This window comes from Zingiber officinale, chromosome 6B, assembly GCF_018446385.1.
Source record: "Zingiber officinale cultivar Zhangliang chromosome 6B, Zo_v1.1, whole genome shotgun sequence".
Classification (NCBI taxonomy): Eukaryota; Viridiplantae; Streptophyta; class Magnoliopsida; order Zingiberales; family Zingiberaceae; genus Zingiber; species Zingiber officinale.
In genome coordinates this window covers 136,191,624-136,213,601 of record NC_055996.1, presented here as the reverse complement: position 1 = coordinate 136,213,601, position 21,978 = coordinate 136,191,624, and the positions used below count along the sequence as shown (strand labels likewise).

The following is a 21,978-nucleotide window of genomic DNA, read 5'->3' as shown; positions in this document are numbered from 1 at the left end:
TTTCTCTCTCTTTATTCATTCTCATCGCACTTTCTTCCTGATTATACTTTTCTCCCATCATATTTTTCCCTCACATTCAACTTTTTCTCACATCTATTTTTTTTTTCTTATTTTCCTTTAAGAGTAAAAAAAATAAATTTTAATTTAATCCGATAAAAAATATTAATTAACTAAATATTACTTTTAAAAATGATATTTATACTCATATTCATTCCTATTTCATAATATTATAATTCTCATTCCAAATTCTATTTATAAGAAAAAACCAAACACCCCATGCCCTTTACAGAAAACACAAAACTCTATCTACACTGGTCGGTAAATCGTCCTTTTTTTATTAAAGTTTAATTATATTTTTAAAATGATTTTAATAAATTAAAATTTTCAAATATTTTTATTTTCCCTTGGATTTCCATTAAAATTCATGCGAGGAGAGCGTGAGAGCAGGCAGAGAGACCTTTTTGTTTCGATCGAGTTAGGTAACGATGAGAGGCGCTCTCTGACGGCTTATTCTCTTCCCCTTGGCTTGCACTCCGCAGAACGGCAACAGAGGCCGCAGCGGCCACGAGGAGGGCTTGGTCGGACGAGGTGTCATCGCCTTCACCGCTGAGGACTGGTTAGGGTTCGTGTTTTTGTTCGTTTTCTTCTATTTTCCCACATTCTCGCGTCTTCAATCGGAGAGTGCAGCACTCTTTGATTCCACTTTGTGTTGCCTGTTTAATCCTACAGGTATCCTGGTAGGTTGCGTTCTAGATAGCACGCCTTGTACACTCTTTCAATCTTTATTTTGGTTAGTTTAGCTAAAGTTGAGGGTTTTTTCGCAGCCAGCATTGAACCAATGGTACGCGCGCAATCTCAAAAGAAAAATGCCGCTGGCAGCTCCAGGAGCAAGGGAGGCGCCAAAAAAATGAAAGACCTCCACGATTTGGGCATCTCTTGCTCAATGCAAAATGCAAACCCTAGTAGTGAAATTTCCAGTGGCAAAGGGAAGGACAGGGAAGAGATCATTGCTTCTAGCTCTGGACCCAAGGACCCCTCTCCCTTGAGGAGGTCCACCAGGGAATCTCTCATGAAAAAATTAGCCGCATCAAATTCTAACTTGAGTAAATCAGAACACCTGGAAAACCCAAGCTCGTCAACCCCTTTAAAGAAAGGGAGGATTGAAAGACAAGTCAAGAAAGTGGATCAGAGTCCTCTACGAAAGTCAGAGAGGATTGACAAATCATCTGCCACAAGTTCCTCAGGCTGTAAGAATGATAGCAAAAGCTCAGATTCCTCTGGTAAGAAGAAAGGTGATGCAGTGAAGAATGAAGAAGAGGCCAAGTCTAAACATATCAATTTGAGAATTCCTCCAACGGATAACAAGAGAAAGCAAATGACTGCTAGGAGCTATAGAGCTTCGTTAATATCTGCTAAGAAAGTTAAAATGTCAGGTATATATTTGTTTTACGTCAACTCTAATATTTTTCTTCTTGCCAGTGTTTAGTGTTGACCTTTGTGATGGTAGCTCCATGAAACTCGTGACTCTGGTTCTATATTTGGCCTGTTGTTTGATTGTTTCGTGCTACCTGACTCCCACCTGGGCACCTTCTAGATTCTGCTGAAACACAGCATGAGCGTGATTCACTAGCTGCAGATACTGAAGCAGTGCTGGAGGATGTAGGTGGGTGCTGTCAAAGAAAGATCAGTGAGCAAAATGTGGAACTTTGCAAAGGAGAGTTCAAAGAAGACGCAGAGTGTTCTAGTTCATGTTCAAAGGAGGATTCAGTGAAGGCCCTGGGAATTGAAGGAGGTGCAATATCCATGAAAGAACCTTTTCATGATGTATTTCAGAGACTTTTGGATGGGAATGACAATGAATCTGATGTATGTAAACAAAATAGGAAAGACTTGTTCTTGAAGTCAAGAGAAATTTCTTTTCCAGATAGATCCAATCGTGCTGATACTTCAAGAGAAAATAAGAGCAGTCCAGTAGCTTTCACAAGTTTCCAGCGGACTGATTACGGTCCAGACATGGTAGTGACACCAAAAGGAAATGATAAACTAGCTCAGGAAGTTCATACAGAAGATGTTTGTCTTTCAACTTCTTCGGCTAAGAGGGAAAATTCTGAGAAATGCGCCAAGTGTGTTAAACTCACAAGGTCCTTGTATTAGAATAGTATCTTTTAAAGTTCTTTTTTTGTGCATACATTTTTTCTTTGATGTTGGGTGGATGCTTTGATTGTTGATGTGATTTCTATTTTTTGATAATTGTGTTGCAAACTATGCAGGGTTCAAGTCGTGCATGCTAAGGATTCATGTACCATGAAAAGGATTAATGATGTTTCTTTTGCTCCTCTTGAGGTTTAACCCAATTCCAGCATATTTCTTTGGATGCAATTTTGACTTGACTTTTTCTAATTTAGTGTACATCATGTATAATGGAGAAATTACTTTTCTCTTGGATTTGCTGGTTTGTTTTGTTTATGATACTGCTCATTCTGTCCTGATCAAATTCAATGTTTTAAGATTCAGTCTGTTTGCTAAAGATCAAATGAAAGTTAATAGCATGATACTGTGATCTTCACAGCTACTTGCCAAATGCCAACTATTGTGGATAGTTTATATTATGCCCTCGTTGTTTTGTACTTCCATGCTTGAGGTCACTACAGTGAAAAAGAGAAGTAATTGTGCCCTTAATGGAGGATTTCTTAAGACCTCCCCATGTGTGTTTGGAATAGAGTCAGCCTCTCAAGGAATCAACCACTATGTTAATAAATGTGTACAGCAGAATTTTAAAGGAATTGACTAAGGATACACATTACTCACTTAAGTATGGTTCAACTTATAACATTACTTACTTAAGAATGGTTCAACTTTATCTAGCCCACTTGTAGTTTACTCTCTGACACTCTGATCATTTATGCTACCTTTAAGTACCCATTTGAGAGATTCTGGTGTTATTTTTCTTAGTTAATTACCTAAGTTCTGATCTAATGTATTGATTGGGTTGGACACTAATGCAGTTTCGCCCTTGCTCCACATTTTGAACCTTGTGTTCTTGCCAACTCATTCGTACGTCAGTTTTCTTATCTCTTCTCTCCTCTCTCCTCTCTCCTCTCTGGCTTGCCACATGTCAACTGAGTGAAGCCCAAGAAATCATCAGCTAGAAGGATGAAAAAATAACAACCACTATTTTGCAGGATGAAACTGGGTAATTCCATCTTGACAAAAACCAAGTTTCTCGTTTGTTAATGCTCCAATGTTACTCGGGATGAATGATTTTTGCTTTTGCTAGCCTCTAATGTTTTGAGTAATTTTGGTAACTCCATTGTGGTTATATTGATCACAAGGTTTTGATGTTTAACAACAGTTTTAAGTCAGATGACTTGGACTGAGGTCCTTCTCTTGGATTTGTTGTACTAATATTTGTAATAGGACACTGGACAATCCTAAGCTTGAATAAATGGATTGATAAGCATTATGATATAAAATTTTAGTTTTAAAAACTGGACACATAATGCAGGTTGCTCAAATCATTATTTATATATGTATTCTAAAATTTCATAAGATAGAAAGTAATAATATTTAAATAACATAAATTTATTTAATTTGAAACCTGTCAGTTTGTGAATGCAACACTAGACTGTTGCCTGCTAACTGCCAGTTGATTTCTTACAAGTTTCTTCTTTTTTCCTTTTTCGTTTCTTTGCTTTTTCCTGTAGGTAGTTGACCAACCATCTGCTCTAGGAGCACATCAAAATGATGCCAATCCTATGGAAGAAGATAAAGCAGAAGGAACTCTATTGTCAAAAGCTAAAGAAAAATTGGACGGAGCAGAAAAGTATGACATCTAAGTTTTTTTTACCTGTTATATCTGCTTTCAATTTAGATTAAATGGCCAATTTTGTTCTTCAATTTAACATTGTTGCAGTTTTAAAATTATTTCGTTAAATTTTCATGAAAGGAGCCTTGCGCAACGGTAAAGTTGTTGCTTTGTGACCTAAAGGTCACAACTTCGAATCCTGGAAACATCCTCTTGTAAAAAGTAAGGTAAGGTTATGTACAATGGATCCTTCCCCGGGATCCCGGCGGGAGCTTCGTGCACCGGGCTGCCTTTTTTTTTTTTTATTTTGTTAAATTTTCATGATTGAGCTATTTGTTGCAAATGTTGATGTCCTGCCAAATCAAATGACAGAGGTAATAAAAAAATGCCCAATCATCATTTATAATACTTAAGCTTTTTATTTTTCAATATTTCCATTTTTCCTTCCCTCTCTAGTTTCTCTCCCTCGCTTCCTATTCTTTTTCTCCTACATGTTCTGTTCCTTCTCTTCTCCCTCTTACCACTCCTTTCCTTCCTCATTCCTCTTCAATTGTTTTTAATGATTTTCTATTTTTCCTTTCACTTTGTCTCTTCTCTCCCCCCTTCTCTTCTTATTCCTCAACCATCTTTTCATACCCCATGCCTAGAGTAATCTACTTGGGCAGATAGTGGCTAAATTTGCACAGCTCCAAGCACAACACCAACAACACAACTTTACTAGTTTCAGAGCGTAACATATTTAAGTTAACCTTCTGTCTATCAGTAATCACAAACAACTATCAAATAACAAGTTCCACCAACTCGACAACCTCATGAGTAGAAACATCAAGAGTGATATTCCAACGTAGATATGATGCATCTTACTCAGCATTACAATGCAACTCAGTATAGATGAAACACTCGCTCATAGGAACAATGCAAAAGTTGCATCCCCATTATGTATAACGTATCATAATTGTTGCATCAATGCTGTCCTGAGTTTATTATACTCACACAATACATCAATGCCACTTTGTATCAGCACTGTTCTCAGCACATCAAAAAAATTATGGCTGTTATATCAATTGACAACGTGATCCTGCACTTTTATAATACTAACTGTATCTATCAATGCAATAATGTTATCAGTTGTGTCATAAAGTAGATCAAAGCGTAAGACTTGTGGATTGTCCTAGGTACTTTGACGTTATGGAGATGTATACCATGCCTGCTCAAGCAATGGTATGACTGTTGGCAATATATTTGTAAAAGTTTTGTGTTCAAACTGACACAAGCACAACACTCATCAATGTTCGCATCATATGATCTACCAATAGGATATTTGCAATTGTGTCAAGGAGACAAACTCTTGGTCCATAATATAATCACAATGTCTGAAGACCAAAGACATATATCCTCTCTATAACTAGGCTAGAGGTTGACAAGCCATAGTTATATGACTTGTATTCTCAAAGAGATAAAATGTATGACATGATACCTGAATAATAAACAACTCATTACATACAACTAATGCAATCATAACTCAATAATATGCGGATGCATCACATGTTAGTAGAACATGTGAGCATAGCTTGTGATACTTGGGCTTGACAAAAGTGCTTTAGGTACCTATGTTAATACGACATGACACAGGTAGGGTAATGAAAAATGAATCTGACAAGGCGGACTTGCTTGTTTGCTCGGACAAGTTGAGCAGAAGAACAAAGGAGTGAGAAGGAAGAAAATAAAGAGAAACAAACACATAAGAAAAGAGGAAGCAGTGAAGGAGACTTTCCTTGGCTTCGACATTTTGAGGGAAGAGGTAGCAGGTGATCTCCTGTTTGCAGACAGAGGGGAGAACATCATCTGCTCGACGTGGGAGGATGCGGAAGATGCTTGGCTTACGTATAGGGTGGTGAGGAGAGGAGAGATTGCGAGGAACTGAACTGGATAAAATAAGAGGGGAGTATGATGCTTTTTGAACCAAATGAACCCTACTTTATCAGTGAACCGAACTGTTTTCCTAGTGAACCATACTAGTATAATTTAGAACGCACAATTCATGTTGGGTTTAGCCTGGAAACATCTAATTTGGCATTGGTTCAAGTCCAAATTGAACCCAGCTTGTGTGCTTGTAATTGATCAAGATAGAGAGGAAGCCGATCAGAAGAGGAAGGGTACTGCTTAATTTCGGTTGGAACAGAGGCTCATTGTTGTAATCTAGCTCTATCTGGGGAAGTGAGATTGAGTAAGAAGGAAGATCAAGAGGTGAAATTGAAATAATGCTGGTTCATATACACTGTCACTAAGGATAAAAACTGCTATCACTGCTAATATCATCGCCTTTGCATGTTATGGGAAGTGCAAATATGTGCATTAAGCTCTCTCCTAGCCATAATGCAGAGTGAGTGTAAAGGGATGCTGATGCCTGATATACTGATATCAGGTGGTGAATAGGTTCCCTGCTGTCCATCTCTCTCCCTCTTCCTCCTCCTTCTTCTCCTTTTCTCTCTCTTTTTCCCTTCCCTCTCCCCTCTTCACTCTCTCCTCCTTCTTCCTTCAACTCTTTCCTGTCCTCCTACATCTTTTCGTATCAGTCTCTTCTCCCCCTCCCCACTATTCATGTCCCTCTCGCTCTCATGTGTTTCTCTACCTCTTTTCTTCTTCCTTGTCAGAGCATCATCCAAACTTTGTTCTGGGATAACGACAACAGTGAGAATAAGGGTAGGAAGAAAGAGGAGAGTAATAAGAAAGAGAGATAAAAATTTGTTGTTATATTATTTTTAAAATAACAAACAAATATGTTTTGATGAAAAAAATGCTGACCGAATATCCTAGTAAGCTTTCCGTACTTCAATTTGACAGAATGGCCTAGATTTTCAGAGTTATGGGATAGTTAGATAGAAAATTGCTCTATGAAGTCACAATAATATCTGTAGTTCATGCATGAATTTGGTTATTTACCCTTCATCTCATGTAAACAAATTGTTCCAGAAATAGTGGATGGATCTAAATGTTTCTTTTACTTAACAGGTCAAGTTGTCACGTGCCTCCTGTTTGTACCACCAGTGTTGATAAAAATATAGAGAAGGTACTATATCTTTATAACTATTTCCTTGCTATTCACTGAAAACGTTGATTAGTTGGAGTGTGAGCTGCTTGATGCTTTATTTGACTGTTTTCTTGCTTGATATGTTGTATTAGACAAGTGAGAGTTCCTATTGTCATACTTTGGGTAGCTCAAAGAGACATGTTTGCTCAACCGGTGAGCCGTTGGCTGAAATTCAAACAGATAGCGATCCCGATGTTTGTGTCCTTTGCAGACAACAAAAAACCGAATTGTAAGTCTCCATCTTCCACATCAATACAAGGTCTATGCTAATTGATGCATCCTAACTCTCAGATTTCTGATAACCCATTGCAATTTTTTTTGTTTAGCAATGATTACCTCGAGTTTGTGTTTCTATGAAAATATATTCTAATAAATAATCAGATGACAAGTTTTGACTCAATGTCTACTTTGTTAGTTTTAATTATAACAAAGCTTTGGGTAAATGTCTTTATAATCTTAGGTTATGTCGCGGGAAAGGGTGCAACACACGCTATCATCTTTCTTGTTTGGATCCACCCTTACCGAATGCTCCTCCTGGTATTTGGCTGTGTATATCTTGTATAAAAAAGAAAATAGAGTTTGGGGTGTACTCTGTATCTGTAGGGATTGATTCTGTTTGGAATTTTAAAGAAGGTGAGGAAAATTAGCAATTATTATGCTTATCTTGATAGCCTACTTGGCTTCTCATAAGTTGACACTATTTACTTCCTCACCCATGCCATGGTTCTAGGAGAGCAGAATAGCAAACAATACCTTGTCAAGTATAAAGGTCTTGCACATGCTCACAATCAATGGATTTCAGAAACCCAGATGCTTCAAGAAGCTCCTTCAATTCTGTCTAAATTCAACAGGGATTACCAAAAAAATATGGTTGGTCTATTCATATATCATGCTTTTCGTAGCCTGGTGCGTATATTGTTACACTTTTGTTGATTAACTTATTTCTTTTCAGATCATTAGATGGAAGCAGGAGTGGACTGTGCCTCATCGGCTATTGCAGAAACGATTGCTGATGCCTCAAGAACTAGCAGATCAATTTTTTGAAAAGCTTGGTAATAACTTTACAAAATGCTACCATGAATGGTATGTGGAATGGAAAGGCCTTGGTTATAAAGACGCAACATGGGAGTTGGAGAGTTCACAGTTATTACGAACACCTGATGCACTGTTACTCATGCAAGATTATGAGGTTCGTCTCAAAGGAAAAACAGCATTTGATTCTTCCAATGCCGACAAGGTTGGTGATTATCTAAGGACATCAACTTATATCACAGACATTTCTCCTCAGCGCCAATTGAAATAGCTTGATACTTTTTCTTAAAAGTGAAAAAAAAGTTCACTTGTCTTTTTTGGTAGGCATATGAACGGAAACCTCCCCAGAGGAGCCTTCATCAGTTATTGAAACCAGAGTTATCAAAACTCTGCGAGATATTGAAACTTCCAGTAAGTAGTTTGAAACTTTTGAAAAACTGAGATGATTTACAACAATTGCAGTAGCTTATATAGTATGGAGACTTTGCATCTTTTCTAAAATATGCTTCATGGAGATTTGTCAGTTCAGCTAACTTGCAGGCTATTTATTTGTATTTCCCAAGCAACATTACAAGTGCTATTTAGTTGTATTTGCCATTTATCTGCATCTTGCAGGCATTACCTTTTCAGGTATTCCAATATGGGTAGAAAAAGTCAGTAGAGATACTGTATACCAGTTCATAGGGATCTTACTAGACGATATTGGTAATTATGTACCTTTGCATGATCTACTTTATCATGCATGACCTATGATCTGATGGCTGACTAACTGGTAAGGCCATCAGCATAACTGTTTGTTTTCGATTGAATTGTAGGTCAAAGAATGTATCTTCAGGAATAGGTGAAGCTGCAAAGCAAAGAATCTTGATTTAAAATTACTAAGATTTCAGTATTGACCTGATGACCTCTTTGTGTATTGGTTGAACAAGAAACATGCATGTTACCATGTTAGTATTTTTAAGCTAATTTTTTTGGTTAATTCTTGCATAGCCTTTTCTTGTAAAAAGTGTTACTTGCCATTATGAACCACTAAATTCCTTGCTTCTGAAATTGCACACACCATCTCGGTATCTTAATCCAATACCAATATGTGTAAATCTGATAGAACAAAAATGAAGGTTCATGAGGTTTGTTTCAGTCAGCATGAAACATAATAGAGAAGTATGATAAAATGAGACATTTTCTGAGAGGCTATTCACTCTTGAAGCATATAAGCTGGAAGCCTGCATATTGCAATCATGCAATGTAATAAATCCTATGTTCGTTCTATAATCACTCATGGAAAAATTGACAAACACATTTATGTGATTTTTGTATGATGCTGGCTGATATACTTGAAGTGCTTCAAAACTTCAGACTTATTAGTGGGATTATATATTCTTATGCAAAAAAAATCAGAAATCTGGTCAACACAAGTTTGTTATCTTTGATTTGAATTTAATATGAAATCATCTTGTTCTCTATCTTTTTTCTTTCAACCTTCCTTGCAATCTTTTGAATAGTAATATATTTTTTCTCCATGGTAACATTGGAGGTTTATTCATTCTTTTGGTTCATTTCAGCAGTTTTATGTGATTTCTTGGTGGATGGTTTATACTTGCAGGAGAATGTTGCAGATATGGCTCAACTTTTTCTTGAGTATATAATGTATAATCATCAAGTGAATCCTGAACCAGAAGTAATCTTGCAAGCCTTCAAGATATCACTGGTTAGAACAATCTTCAGTATCTTTATTTACTGTCAAAAATGTGTTTGTATGCATATTTAAGTATTTTGTTTTGTTTGTCTTCATGCTTCTAGTTCTGAATGTTATTTTTTAGAAGCAAGCAAATTCATGTATTATAATTTTCTAATAAGAAATGCACTTAAACTCGTTAACCATTTTTTCTTCTTTTCCCTAAAAAGTCAAGCTTTAGTTTGCCTGGCAATTATTCATATCTTAAGCATATTTTATAGGGACTTTGGTTTGTGTTTGTTTCCTATAATTTGTAGGAGGAAGCGTGGTTGAAGTTAGGGTGTGCAAAAATTCGGTCAAACTGACTAGACCGACCTAGTTTTAAAATTCAGTTCAGTTTATTCGGAATTTCATTTATTTCTCTTAAAAAAATCAGTTAAATTGGTTTGGGTTCAGTTTTAAATTTTCTTATTTGGTTAAACTAAATAGACCGAATTTTTAGACCCTATATTTTAGACTTAAACCGAATTTTATGGAACAAAACCGAATTTTTAGACCTTAATTAGAAAAAATTTGTTAATTCATTTTTTGACTAATTAATTGATATTTTATTGGTTCGGTTTGTTTGGTTATTTTTAAAAATTTGGTTGGTTTGGCTAGTTCAAAAAAAAACTCAGTTAGGTTAATTCGATTCGGTTTTAACCGAATACTCACTTCTAGTTGAAGTTTTGGTCTACTAGTATCCTGACAGGTGTGTATCAAAGTGTGTCAATGTTGTTTTTAAACATTCTTACATGTGATCAATAGGCATTCTGGGTGCCTACTCATAGTCTAGTGTCAGAATATTGATGTTAGGAATGAGTAGGGAAGGGATAGATCCAAGTATCTCAGTCAGCAATCTATAGCTTGATGAGAGTGATACATCACACTTGACCAGGTCTTCATATCACTAATAAGCATCATGGGCAGAATTTGTCATTTTGCTCACGTTGCCTACGATCCACCTTTGTATTATTCTTACTAAGCGATACGAGCTTAGCATGACTTAATACTGAGCACTAAGAACAATCTATGTCATTGCTCACAACTACTATTATTGTCAACAGGGTTCTCTCTCCCCCTTAATCGATGTAAAAGATATCCATATCTCTCTTTTTCATCACTCAAGTTTCCTCTCCATCATTTAAGTTTTCTTGAACTCTATCTTTAGACCTTATGTCTAAACTCACTTAATCTAACTTTTCTATTGTACTTGGCTTACTCGGATGGAAAGTCTTTCCTTCATTGTGTTTATGTGGAAGAGTTGTTTGGGCATGGGAATGAATTGCATGTAGCACCCTTTCAAGGACAGCGTTAGTAGTGGACATGGCTCAATTTACTAATTTGATAGAAACAAAAACAAACTGAAATTTTCAAACCATAAATTTGTTGATGGAGAATTTAATTATGTTCTGATTTTTGCACTTCTAAAGCTCAATATATTACTAAATTTATGAGGAATAAGCCTTAGGTGATGTGACTTATCCTTGATGTGATTGGAAGCAATTGCACTCATTGCAATTTGCAATATATATTGTGACCTCTGCAACAATGCTTAGTAGAGGGCATTCAATCTATTGCACCTTTTTTATCATTAGAAAATAGACTACAATTCTCTTGTTTAGCAGGCCGTGACATTATTAGCAGAAATATTCTGACTAATATGGCATTCAATAAGTCAACCAAAATTTTGATAGAATCATGGTCTTGAATTCATAAATTAAGCAACTTAGTATTCTTTTTTGACAAGTGATGGAGGGGAGGAGGATTGAAGTGGTGGGATAGTCTAAATCAAAGGTCAGCAAGGGCCAATTCAGATCATGTATCGATACTAGAATGTAGAGATTTGGGATATGGATTTCACTAAAGCTGGTATGTCATGGCACCTTGGACATTGTAAAGTTTTTTAAGTTAAACTAATTTTGGTACGATATATTGGATAGGTTGTGGGATTTATTAGTTTCAACGGTAAAGTTGTTGCCATATGACCAAAAGGTCACGGGTTCGAATCCTGAAAACAACCTCTTGCAAAAAGCAGGATAAGGCTGCGTACAATGAATCATTCCCCGGGACCCTACATGGCGGGAGCTTCGTGCACCGGGCTGCCCTTTTGACTTTGACCCATGGATGGATAGATGGCCATTCTATAGTGTTTCTTCAAAAATATGTGAACGCCTCTAAAAGCACTAAATCCCATATATGAAGGGAATGTTGGTGCAGCGGGGACCGGCAAGAGGGGGTGAATTGCCTGCAGACAAAAATTATACCCTCCTCAAAACTTTCCAACTCTTAAAATAAAGCAACAATATAAAATCAACTACAGAAATAAAAGGAGACAGAAATTAACCTGGTTACAACCAAGAGGGTTGTTAATCCAGGGCAGTAAGGAAGGCGGAGAAGCCTTTTACACTTTGACAGCACAGTAGTTGCTTAAACAGAGATTACTAGAGTTGCTATTTCGTTCGTGATCATTGTCTTTCAATAGCTACCCGAGACCCCCTTTATATAGGGGTTCTAGAGCCTATCTGTTAACCTGATCTTCGGGATCAGGTTTGACTCGAGAGGGATCGGTCGACCGATCCCCAGGTTCGGTCGACCGAACCTGCTGTACCTGCCCATCTTTTCGTTCAGGTGCAGTCTCTGTGGATCGAGCTCAGGTTCAGTCGACCGATCGTTGTGTTCGGTCGACCGATCGGCCAACGGTCTTCCTCTGTGCTGGCCCGATCAAAATGCTCGACTGAGTCTCTGGATAAACGTTGGTTCGGTTGACCGATCAGTCCTCCAACGGCTGGCTTGCTGACGTGGCTTCTGACGTGTCTCCAACGGTTGGTCTTCGAGGACTTCTCGCTAGCTGCATCTTCCGCTCGACTTCCTGTGTTCCTAAGTTCCTGCCCACTCAGACACAGGGGTCAGACAAAATGCAGGACCTAACCAACTTAGTTGATCACATCAAAACTACCACGGGGTCCAACAGGGAAGATATCTGGATTAAACAGAATAATATCAGTCTTGAATTTGTTTCTTGCTTCAAGTAAAAGTGCTTCAAATAATATGTCTAGGTGCTCGATTTTTGTATGTGACTTTCACTAATTTCAGATCTGTATTTTTTTTTGCTATTGCGACCATTGTAAATATTGCACTGCACTACTTTGAAACGTGGTAAGTTGGTTATAAATTTGGTTTTTGTTATTTGTTTTTCTGAAAAAAAATGATTTACTTAAGTATAAAAAACAGTTTCAAAAATGTAATATTTATCTTGTCAAGAGTTTGACATTTTAATTTGTTTTTGCTGAGACCAAAATCCACACTTGCTATTGAACACTTTCTGATTCCAATTTAATCTGAAGCTTCTATCAAATTTTCTTAATCAAGTAAACTGAATTTTATTGCTTGCTTTTTAAGAAATCTCGAGTATCACTGCACTGTGTACATTCAGAACTCAAAATTTTCCATATGCTTTCTGTAGCTTGTAGGTAAATCTTGATTGTTTATTCAAAGTTTGTAACCCAGTGTTTGGTTTTTTACTTTCTCTCGTCAGAGACAAGAGATTAATTTGAAGTTTACAAATATTGGATAGACCCCAAAAAATGCACATATTTTAATAAAACGAAGTTGAACGCTGGTAAACATTTATCCAATTTCATCTTGAGATCGATTCTTCTCTTGGTTTAATATGGTCATATGTTAATTATGTATATTTTATTTATTTATTTTTTTTTTATTTTATAGTACCAGCAGTTATGTGTTTTTTCTCTGACATGTAATTTTGTCATTTGGACTCAATAGTGTTGGCGGGCTGCTTCCTTCTTGAAGCACAAGATTGACCATGAGGAGACACTTGCACTCGCAAAGAAGTACTTGAACTTCACATGTGATGAAGATCAGGCATCTAATATTTATTCCAAATTAAGAATTCTAAAGAAGAAGTTTTCACAGAAAGACTGCACTTCATGGAAAAAAAGGGAGTCTGGTCCACCATCTAGTGGTGCTGATATTACCGAAGAACCTGTCTCCAAGATGTCAACAGATTCTTCAGGGCCTAATGTTTCTGAACCTGAGAAAGGTGCCCGTAATGAGGATCCAGGTCATAATGTTCTTGAACAGCTAATGTTGCCAGAGCAGGAGCAAGATCCTGGGTGTGCAACACATGCAGATTTACAGGAGCACTCTGGCTCTCGAAATGATGAGCTTATTAGAAATCAAACTAATTCCATTAACAAAATTTGTTCAAGAAGGGAAGCAGATCTCAGTGTCAAGCAAAATGAAGAAATTTTAGATTTCAACAAGCACAAGGAAAAGATGGAGATGAGTCTTAAAAAGGAGCATGAGAAAAGGATTGAACCTTTTCTAGCTATGATCAATGATTCAACTGAGAGAGAGAACAATATTCGATTATCTTCAGAAAATTTGGCTAAAAAAATTGCTGCATTTAGTAAGCACATGAGTGTGCAATATGAAAAACTGAAAAGTATGCAATCAGTTGCAAGGGATAAGGAGCATCAGATAAAAAATCACTGGTTGGAAGAAGCAAAGGGTGGTAAATTAGAGGCTGTTAACTTAGTGGATTGTTTTTATAATATTCCATTGTCAGATTCTGGATTCATGCTGGAGGAATTCAAAGTACTAGACCAAGATGATTCTCATGATAGTTTGGGAATTGGAACATATGATTCCGACACAACTGGGTCTTTTCAAAATGAACAAATTGGCAATGTGTTATCTGTCGGTAACTTAGTAACCACTGAGCGGCCTTCAAAAAATTTTGAAGTTGCTAAAGCTTCTCCAGAAGTAGCTGAGTGCCTTTCAGGTCAACGTGATACATTTATTACCCAGTCTTACAGTGTGGATGAAGTCCTTGGGGATTTGCCTTTGGAAGTTCCATCTAGTGTTCCATTTACAGATATAATTGATGTGCACATGGATACTGTTACTCTTGCTTCTAAGTTACCTGTCAAGGACATAGTGACTGATGCAGTTGATGGCATGCCTATCAATAGTAGAATAGCAGCAACTGAGAAGCAAGCATTTGACAAAAATTCAGAAAGATCATGCTCGAGATCATGTCCATCACAAATTATGGATCAAGGAGAACATATGAACTATGATGATGGCGTATGCTTGGCAACTTTATCTACGGAGAACCAGGTTCACTTTCCTTCATACATATCGAGTTATTATCAAGTCAGTTTTTTAAAACTAATTAGCAGCAAAAATCTCATTAGTTTGTAATCGCTAAGTCACATGACATTTAAATTGTTATGTCAATTTTGTTCCTGATTAAATGAACACACTAAATTTTGATGAGTTAACTATAAAGAAAATTTCGGTTTTGTTTGTTTTGTTATATGCAATATCCAGGACATAGATGACATGGTTGCCTTTCAAGATGCCATGCATGGATGCACCTGCACGGTTTCATACTGGCTTCTATATGTTAGAAATAATATACGTGTTTTGTCAAAAATGCTGAAAAACTATTGCAAATAGTAGCTAAGTAAATTTCTAAAAACCGCAAATATTGATGACGAGATAAGAGCTTTATGCAATCTTGATTTCCTTCCATTATGAAACTTGAATGCTTGAGGCAATCCAACTGCTGGATGCCATCGACAAATGTCAGCTCCATCAGGTGACCTTCTACGGAGGAAACATAGACTCTAGCGATATTGGTTCTAGAAAAATATCACATGACTATTATATGGGGCTCGTCATCACTAATCCATGCATCATATTTTGCATTTCGTCTCTACCAACAAATAAAATGGCATTGCAAACCTTCAGGGCTTGAGAACCACCTGTTTTCTATTGCTTCATCAGAAGACAATTGAAATGATTGTATAGTTGATGTTGGAGGAAAGATTAAAATGACGGCTCAAATGTCCTTTGAAATAATAATGAATCTTCTATACTGAAAACTCAATTTCCCACCTACTGAAGTATCACCTGGGAAACTTACAACTAGCTTTGTTAATGTGCAGAATTTGTTTTAAAGTATTGCTAAGGAAGATTTATAGTAAGGTTTTCAAAATTCGCATCCAGTAAGCAGTATCACATAAAGACTGGTTTGTCAACTGTTGAATTGGAAATGACTAACAAAATCTGGCTTCTAGGTGGGCCAGCAAAACTATACATGACAAAATCAGGTCTTATCTAATCCAAAGTAATCAATAAATCTTTGAGCATATAATTTCTTAATTATATAAACTCTCTAGTGTCTACTCTTTAATGTATTAATCAACCTAGATCACAACATTTACCAAACCTTATTTGTCTTATCTTGAAAAGCCAAGAAAATGTGTTCAAAATCTGGACAAGTGATGCTCTCATCCTTATATGTTCTAGTCTTTAATAGTGTTAAGTCAATTTTACATGGCTTCGAGCCTACCGAGTCTTTGTTAATTAGTACCTCCAGTAACAAAAGATTGGAAGAAAGATATGGAATTTTTCTCCTTGCACAATCTGAGGAATGTTGTTTGCTTCATTGTATTTTTTCACTAATTTTTGGGCATAATGTTATTTTCATAGCAATAAGATAAGCTTGTGAAGTTGATTGGGACCTTGTAGTGCACTTAGATCAATTCTTAGATTTTGTTTCCCAAAGGGAGTGGGATTTTGATAGTTTTTACATTAACTTGTAGGTAGAGTCATTAGAGCAAGTATGGTTGTTTAATTCCAGTTTTAAGTGACGCCTATTTCACTCAGCTTCCATCATCTTTCTTCTGTATAGCAAATGTGAATTTTTCTTTGATAGAATCACATGATCATGGTGGAATCATGCCTGCATAGGTTCCTACGTCTTTGCATTATGTACTAATTCTGACAAAATTCTACGTGTGCACTAACAGGAACCTTGTATAAATGAGCATGCAAGGACTGATAACTCACTTGTTTTTGAGGGCCAAGGCATTGGCACTTCTCAAGAAATTCCCACATCAAATTCATCTGACATTCTCACCTTCCCAGATGAACTGCTCACTAATAACATAGCTGTTTCTGATTATTTTGACAACCCTCTGCCTATTGGTAGGGTGCCTATATTTGTACAGTGTGAAGATAACATAGCTGCATCTGTAATCGAACAAGAGCCTTCTCGACAGATGAGTGGCTCATTGCAAAATGGCACGCCAATGTCGGAGCCAACTATGTTATCTTCTGCACTTGTCTCCCAGATTGTAGACCAGTCAATTTTACAAAATTCGCATATGAGATCACAAAGTAGTATCGGAGAAGATCTAACAAATGTTTCTAGACAACCAGAAACATTTCGTTATCCCCTCTTTCCTCTTATACAATTGATGCCAATTCAAGGTCTTCAACCAGAACCGCTGAAGAATGAACTAGCAAGAATACGGATGCAAGATGACAGAATTGGCAAGATGCATGAGGATATGGTTTGCTTTCTATGAATTATTTTAAATGCTTTATGCATGACCTTTTTACTCATTCATCATTTAGCTGTATCCTTGTATTTCTTTTTTCTCCAGAAATTGAAACTCAAACTTGAGTGTGATCAAGAGATGTTGAAGGTACAGAAAAAATATGATATGCTTCTTCAGGATGCAGAATCAGAATGTGTTCAAAGTAAGAAGACTCTAGCAACCATCTACGATAAAGTGTTCATGAATCAAGTTTTAGCAGAGGAGTTTAGGGCCAAATTTGTTGAGAACCAAGGAGGATCTTCTTCGACCTCACAAGGTAGGATACTTGACAAGTCTTCAGTTAGGAACATATGGCTTATGGATTTGATGTTCTTACTCAACTTCCATTCTTACAAATTTATGCGCATACTAAATCCTATTTTTTAGTTCTTAAATTTTAATTTAATTGAACATCAATATGATATTGCACTTATCATGTGTATTTCTGTGAAGATGAGTGATCATTTTTTTTTTTAAATTTTTTGATGAGTTACTGGTGGAGAAAATGCAGTAAAAGTTATCATTTGTCAATGTCCCAATCCAATTTTAGGAGCAATTTTGTTACCTAGTAGAGTGGAATAGACTGCATGAAATAAGCATTACCTATGTGGGAGTTATAAGCCAACAAAATAAGATGTTACCCTTCTTGAATCTACATATACCTTGCATATCATTCACAGTTGTTAATATTGGTTGATGTTTTCTTTTGTATACTTTTTCCCTTCCATATTTATTGTCGCATCCTGTGTACTCTCTTCACCTGGTTTGTAAAGGTTTCGCCAGCTCAGTGGTATGGGCTAAAAGTGTTTTGTTTAAAATTAAGATGTTCTACTTCTGTAGTCCCACATAGACAAGTGCAGTGCTCAATGATGTCCATGTCATCCTCCTGAATGGATAGTCATTTCGGCAATTGACCAAAACGCGCACCCAAAGTTCGGAATTGACCAAAAGACATTCCAAGCTTTGAAAAATGCCCAAAAGACACCTTTTTCCTGTTTTACCCCTTTGTCAAATTTGACTTTTTCTATTTCTCTTTCTCTCTTCTCTTTCCTCTCTGCTATGCATGCAATCTCTCTTCTCTTTCCTCTCTTTTGCATGCATGCATGCATAACTATTGTTGTGCTGATTTTTGAAAATCTGCCCCACAACTTAATTACATTATTTTTCGGCACTACAATGGCCTGATTTCCGGAGTAGGACCACATTCTAGCTGATTTTTTCCAATAATATTTTAACACATCCGGAGAAACTGAAATAAACAATGGAGGAGAGAGGAATGAGAAGAGAGGTTGTATGCATAAAAGAGAGGAAAGATAAGAGAAAAGGGCAGCCCGGTGCACGAAGCTCCCATCATGCGGGGTTCGGGGAAGGGATCCATTGTACGCAACATTACCTTGCTTTTTTCAAGAAGTTGTTTCCAGGATTCGAATCCGTGACCTTTTGGTCACATGGCAACAACTTTACCGTTGCGCCAAGGCTCCTCTTCAGGAAAGATAAGAGAAAAGAGAGAGAGAAAAAAAAGTCAGATTTGGTAGAGGGGTAAAATATGAAAAAGGTGCGTCTTCTGGGCATTTTCAAAGCTTGGGATGCCTTTTGGTCAATTCTGAACTGTGGGTGTGCCTTTTGGTCAATTGCTGTAGTCATTTTGATATGACATGAACTAAACCCTGATTTAGAGTTATGTTACATTTCAGGCATAGAAGGATAGCTACCAAGTACCAGTGTGCATTCAGAGACATATTAACAAGCTTGGTTCTATTACCAAGCTAGCATTTTTTTTGTTGAAATTGTGAAATCATTTTTCTACATGACAATCTTGCTCATGGATGTGAGATCCTACTGCTAGGGCACTGGCTTCTCTGTTAGTAAACATATTTTCTTGCAGACAGGAACAAAAGTTCATTGCGTGTAGTTGCATTGTCGTTTTTAGTTATTGGCACTCAATTTTTAGCATTAATTTGTAATTGAAGTTGCACTACACATACTAGTTTGAGTATTTTGAAAGTAGCCTTGGTTTTGAAATCATCTGGTTTTGTTCTAATCTCGAGGCAGTTTTTCTTAACATTGAAGTTGCAGTAGACATACTAGTTTGAGTATTTTGAAAGTAGCCTTGGTTTTGAAATCATCTGGTTTTGTTCTAATCTCGAGGTGGTTAAATGTTCACATTGTTCTTGTTACTTTGTTTATACTGCAGGTCAGCAGCGATCATTGCATCATTTACTTCAGGCCTCCCAACCTCAATTTGTACAGAGGGCTGCATCATCAACAATTTCCATGTCTAACTCACTTCCAGTTACTCGTCCATCAGCTGCTATCCCACTTCCAGTCACTCGCCCAGCAGCTGCTAACCTTCCTCCAGATGCACATCCATCAGCTGCTATCCCACGTCCAGTTACTCGCCCATCAGCTACTATCCCATTTCCAGTTACTCGCCCAACAGCTACTAACCTGGGTCCATCAGCTGCTATCCCACTTCCAGCTACTCGGCCATCAGCTACTATCCCACTTCCAGTTACTCACCCGACAGTTGCTAACCTGCCTCCAGCTATCCCACTTCCAGTTACTCGCCCATCAGGTACTATACCACTTTCAGTTACTCGCCCAACAGTTGCTAACCTGGCTTCATCAGCTGCTATCCCACTTCCAGTTACTCACCCAACAGTTGCTAACCTGCCTGCAGCTATCCCACTTCCAGTTACTCACCCATCAGGTACTATACCACTTGCAGTTACTCGCCCAACAGTTGCTAACCTGGCTCCATCAGCTGCTATCCCACTTCCAGTTAGTCACCCAACAGTTGCTAAGCTGCCTCCTGCTACTCATCTGTCAGCTGTTAGTCCATCAGCTGCACAATCAAACTCATTTGCCACTATAAGACTTCGAGCTCCATCCATCCCTTCTGGTCAGACTGTCCGAAGTCCATCTTCAGTTTTCCCAAGCAATTCCGTTAGGCACCACTTCGGCTCCATGCTTCCCCCCCGATCAAACATTCAAATCGGAAGCGAAACACGTGCACCTGCACCACATCTCCAACGTTTTAGAGCCAATGCGTCACTGACATCTTCGAGTGTCATTCAAATAAGTGGGACTAGTCCTTTTGCCAATATTGGCTCAACCACCATGGGACAGGTTGCAAATACCCCTAAGCTGCAACCATGCTTTCTGCCTGTCAGTGGAACTGGAGAACCTGTCATCTCCAATTCTGTATCTTCTTGTCAAGATGTCTCATCAACTAGTGTTGGACTGCCCCTGAATGTTCAGGACATCGGCATTGGGGCAAGCCAACAAAGCTCCTTTCAGTTAGCTAATTTAGTTCCTACGATTGACAGAAATTCATCCAATTTCCCATCAACAACCACCCCTGGTTTGTCTCAGACATCTGCTGCTGATGTAGATAGGCACAGAGTTAACTCAGATGTTGTATGTATATCTGATGATGAAAGTTGATGCTTTTGATTAGGGTTCTTAGCACTAGTCACCCATACCCGAATTTTGCTCACTGTTGTAAATAACAGGTAACAACCTCGGGCATGCTCGACTGACCGTTTTGAGATCAGAAGACACAAGTTAGTTTAGTCTGGGTAGATTTTGGGTAATGTTCACCACTTGGCTTCTCTTGTGTTCCAGCATTGAATCAGAATTTTATCTATTTGTTCTCACGACCCTGTACTGTTCTCAACCTGCTGGATGTTTGTAATCATGATGTTTCCAGCCAAAATATGGTTGCATCTTTTCCTTGTTTCAACAGTCTTAATGTTCATGTATTTTGCAAATTTCTTGAGTCAGTGAAAACTCAAAGGGTGGTATGTGGATGTGTGAAATGTGCATTTTCAAGAACTGAAACAGTTCATAGAATAATGTATCATTATCAGATTGCTGCTGACTTAGCTGCTGAGAATTGACTCGGGCGAACTTTCATCACCAGTTGGCATTTAAACTCAATGAACACATTCATCTTCATTTAAACAGGTAATTTCCCTGCCAAAATTAGAAAAACAGTTTTCTACTGATCGTTATCATTGTATCTTGGTTGTTCTACTGATGGTTGCCCGTGATCTTTCCTTCAGGTGCGAGCTTCATCGCTGTTTGATTTGAAGAAAAAAATGTTGGCCAATTTTTTCTTCAGAAAATGTGTACTAATCCTTTGTTTTTTTTTAATTCATATATTGATCTGTGCTTTCCAGGTATTCCTGATCAGAGGAGGTGAAGGTTGTTCATGATCACTGACCACCCAGTGCACCAAAAAGAAAAAAAAAAGGAGCAATTGCTCACACTAATAAATCTTGATTCATTCCCATAATTTCCATTGAATGACACCTTAGCAAAAGTATCATTAAGTCTTAATTTGCTAGTATTCTTGATAGACAAATTCATAAATTGTGATACAATAAGATCAATATAGGATTAAGGGGATCTGTGTTTTTTTTTTTTTTGTCCAGACCCAACTAATATCAGAGGTTGAGCGGATTTTTCCCAGTTCATCCACCTGTAAATCTGAAAGTGCTTACGGTAAGTCTCCCAACAGCAGATTAATGGTGTTACTTTGTTAATGTAGGACCTGTTATTTCTAGCACATAGGAAAGAGAATGACAAATATTTGTAGTTTATTTCTCCTTTATTGTTTCTTTTTTCTGTTTCTGAACACATTTTTTATTGCTCTGGTAAGCAATTTTGGCTGAGCAGCGCATCAAGCGACTTCATGAGGATATAGCCGAGTTAGTTATATAGATTTATAGAATTGAACAATTACTGATAAAGACTGCGGAATTACTGTTTAATATGATGGCTGACTTTGATTTTTTAATTTATTCATTCTCAATGGTATAGGATAGTTGTAGGGGACGTCAGTGACTGGCCCTTCTCCTATCAGGACTCTGGTTGGGAGTTCTTTGCTGGTAGGGATGATAATGGATTAGAT

At 37.4% G+C, this 21,978-nt stretch overlaps 1 protein-coding gene across 7 annotated transcripts; it reads left to right on the top strand.

The window, feature by feature from the left end:
• The first annotated feature begins 418 nt into the window (after positions 1–418).
• On the top strand, positions 419–21,505 carry LOC121989756. 7 transcript variants are annotated; one of them, XR_006114315.1, is made up of 17 exons: positions 419–622; positions 825–1,433; positions 1,595–2,141; positions 2,271–2,343; positions 3,705–3,823; positions 6,818–6,875; positions 6,989–7,125; positions 7,357–7,529; positions 7,627–7,766; positions 7,849–8,133; positions 8,253–8,339; positions 9,532–9,636; positions 13,429–14,787; positions 16,488–17,033; positions 17,127–17,337; positions 19,255–21,029; positions 21,245–21,505. XR_006114315.1 is itself a non-coding variant. In XM_042543982.1 (17 exons), the coding sequence occupies exons 2-17, from the start codon at positions 839–841 to the stop codon at positions 20,505–20,507; spliced, it is 5,616 nt and encodes a 1,871-aa protein (XP_042399916.1). In that variant the 5' UTR covers positions 419–622; positions 825–838; the 3' UTR covers positions 20,508–21,505. The 7 variants fall into 7 exon arrangements, 5 of the variants coding, with proteins under 5 accessions (XP_042399916.1, XP_042399914.1, XP_042399913.1 ...); XR_006114316.1 differs by having other exon boundaries at positions 21,128–21,505; XM_042543982.1 differs by having other exon boundaries at positions 19,255–19,635; positions 19,708–21,505.
• Positions 21,506–21,978: the final 473 nt, after the last annotated feature.

What these genes read in the sequence shown, in the direction of transcription:
- LOC121989756 (XM_042543980.1), top strand. Translation starts at nt 839, where the DNA reads ATGGTACGCGCGCAATCTCAAAAGAAAAATGCCGCTGGCAGCTCCAGG. An exon ending in AAGTGTGTTAAACTCACAAG is followed by an intron (nt 2,142 to 2,270) that starts GTCCTTGTATTA and finishes CAAACTATGCAG; the next exon opens with GGTTCAAGTCGTGCATGCTA. An exon ending in TGTTTGGAATTTTAAAGAAG is followed by an intron (nt 7,530 to 7,626) that starts GTGAGGAAAATT and finishes CCATGGTTCTAG; the next exon opens with GAGAGCAGAATAGCAAACAA.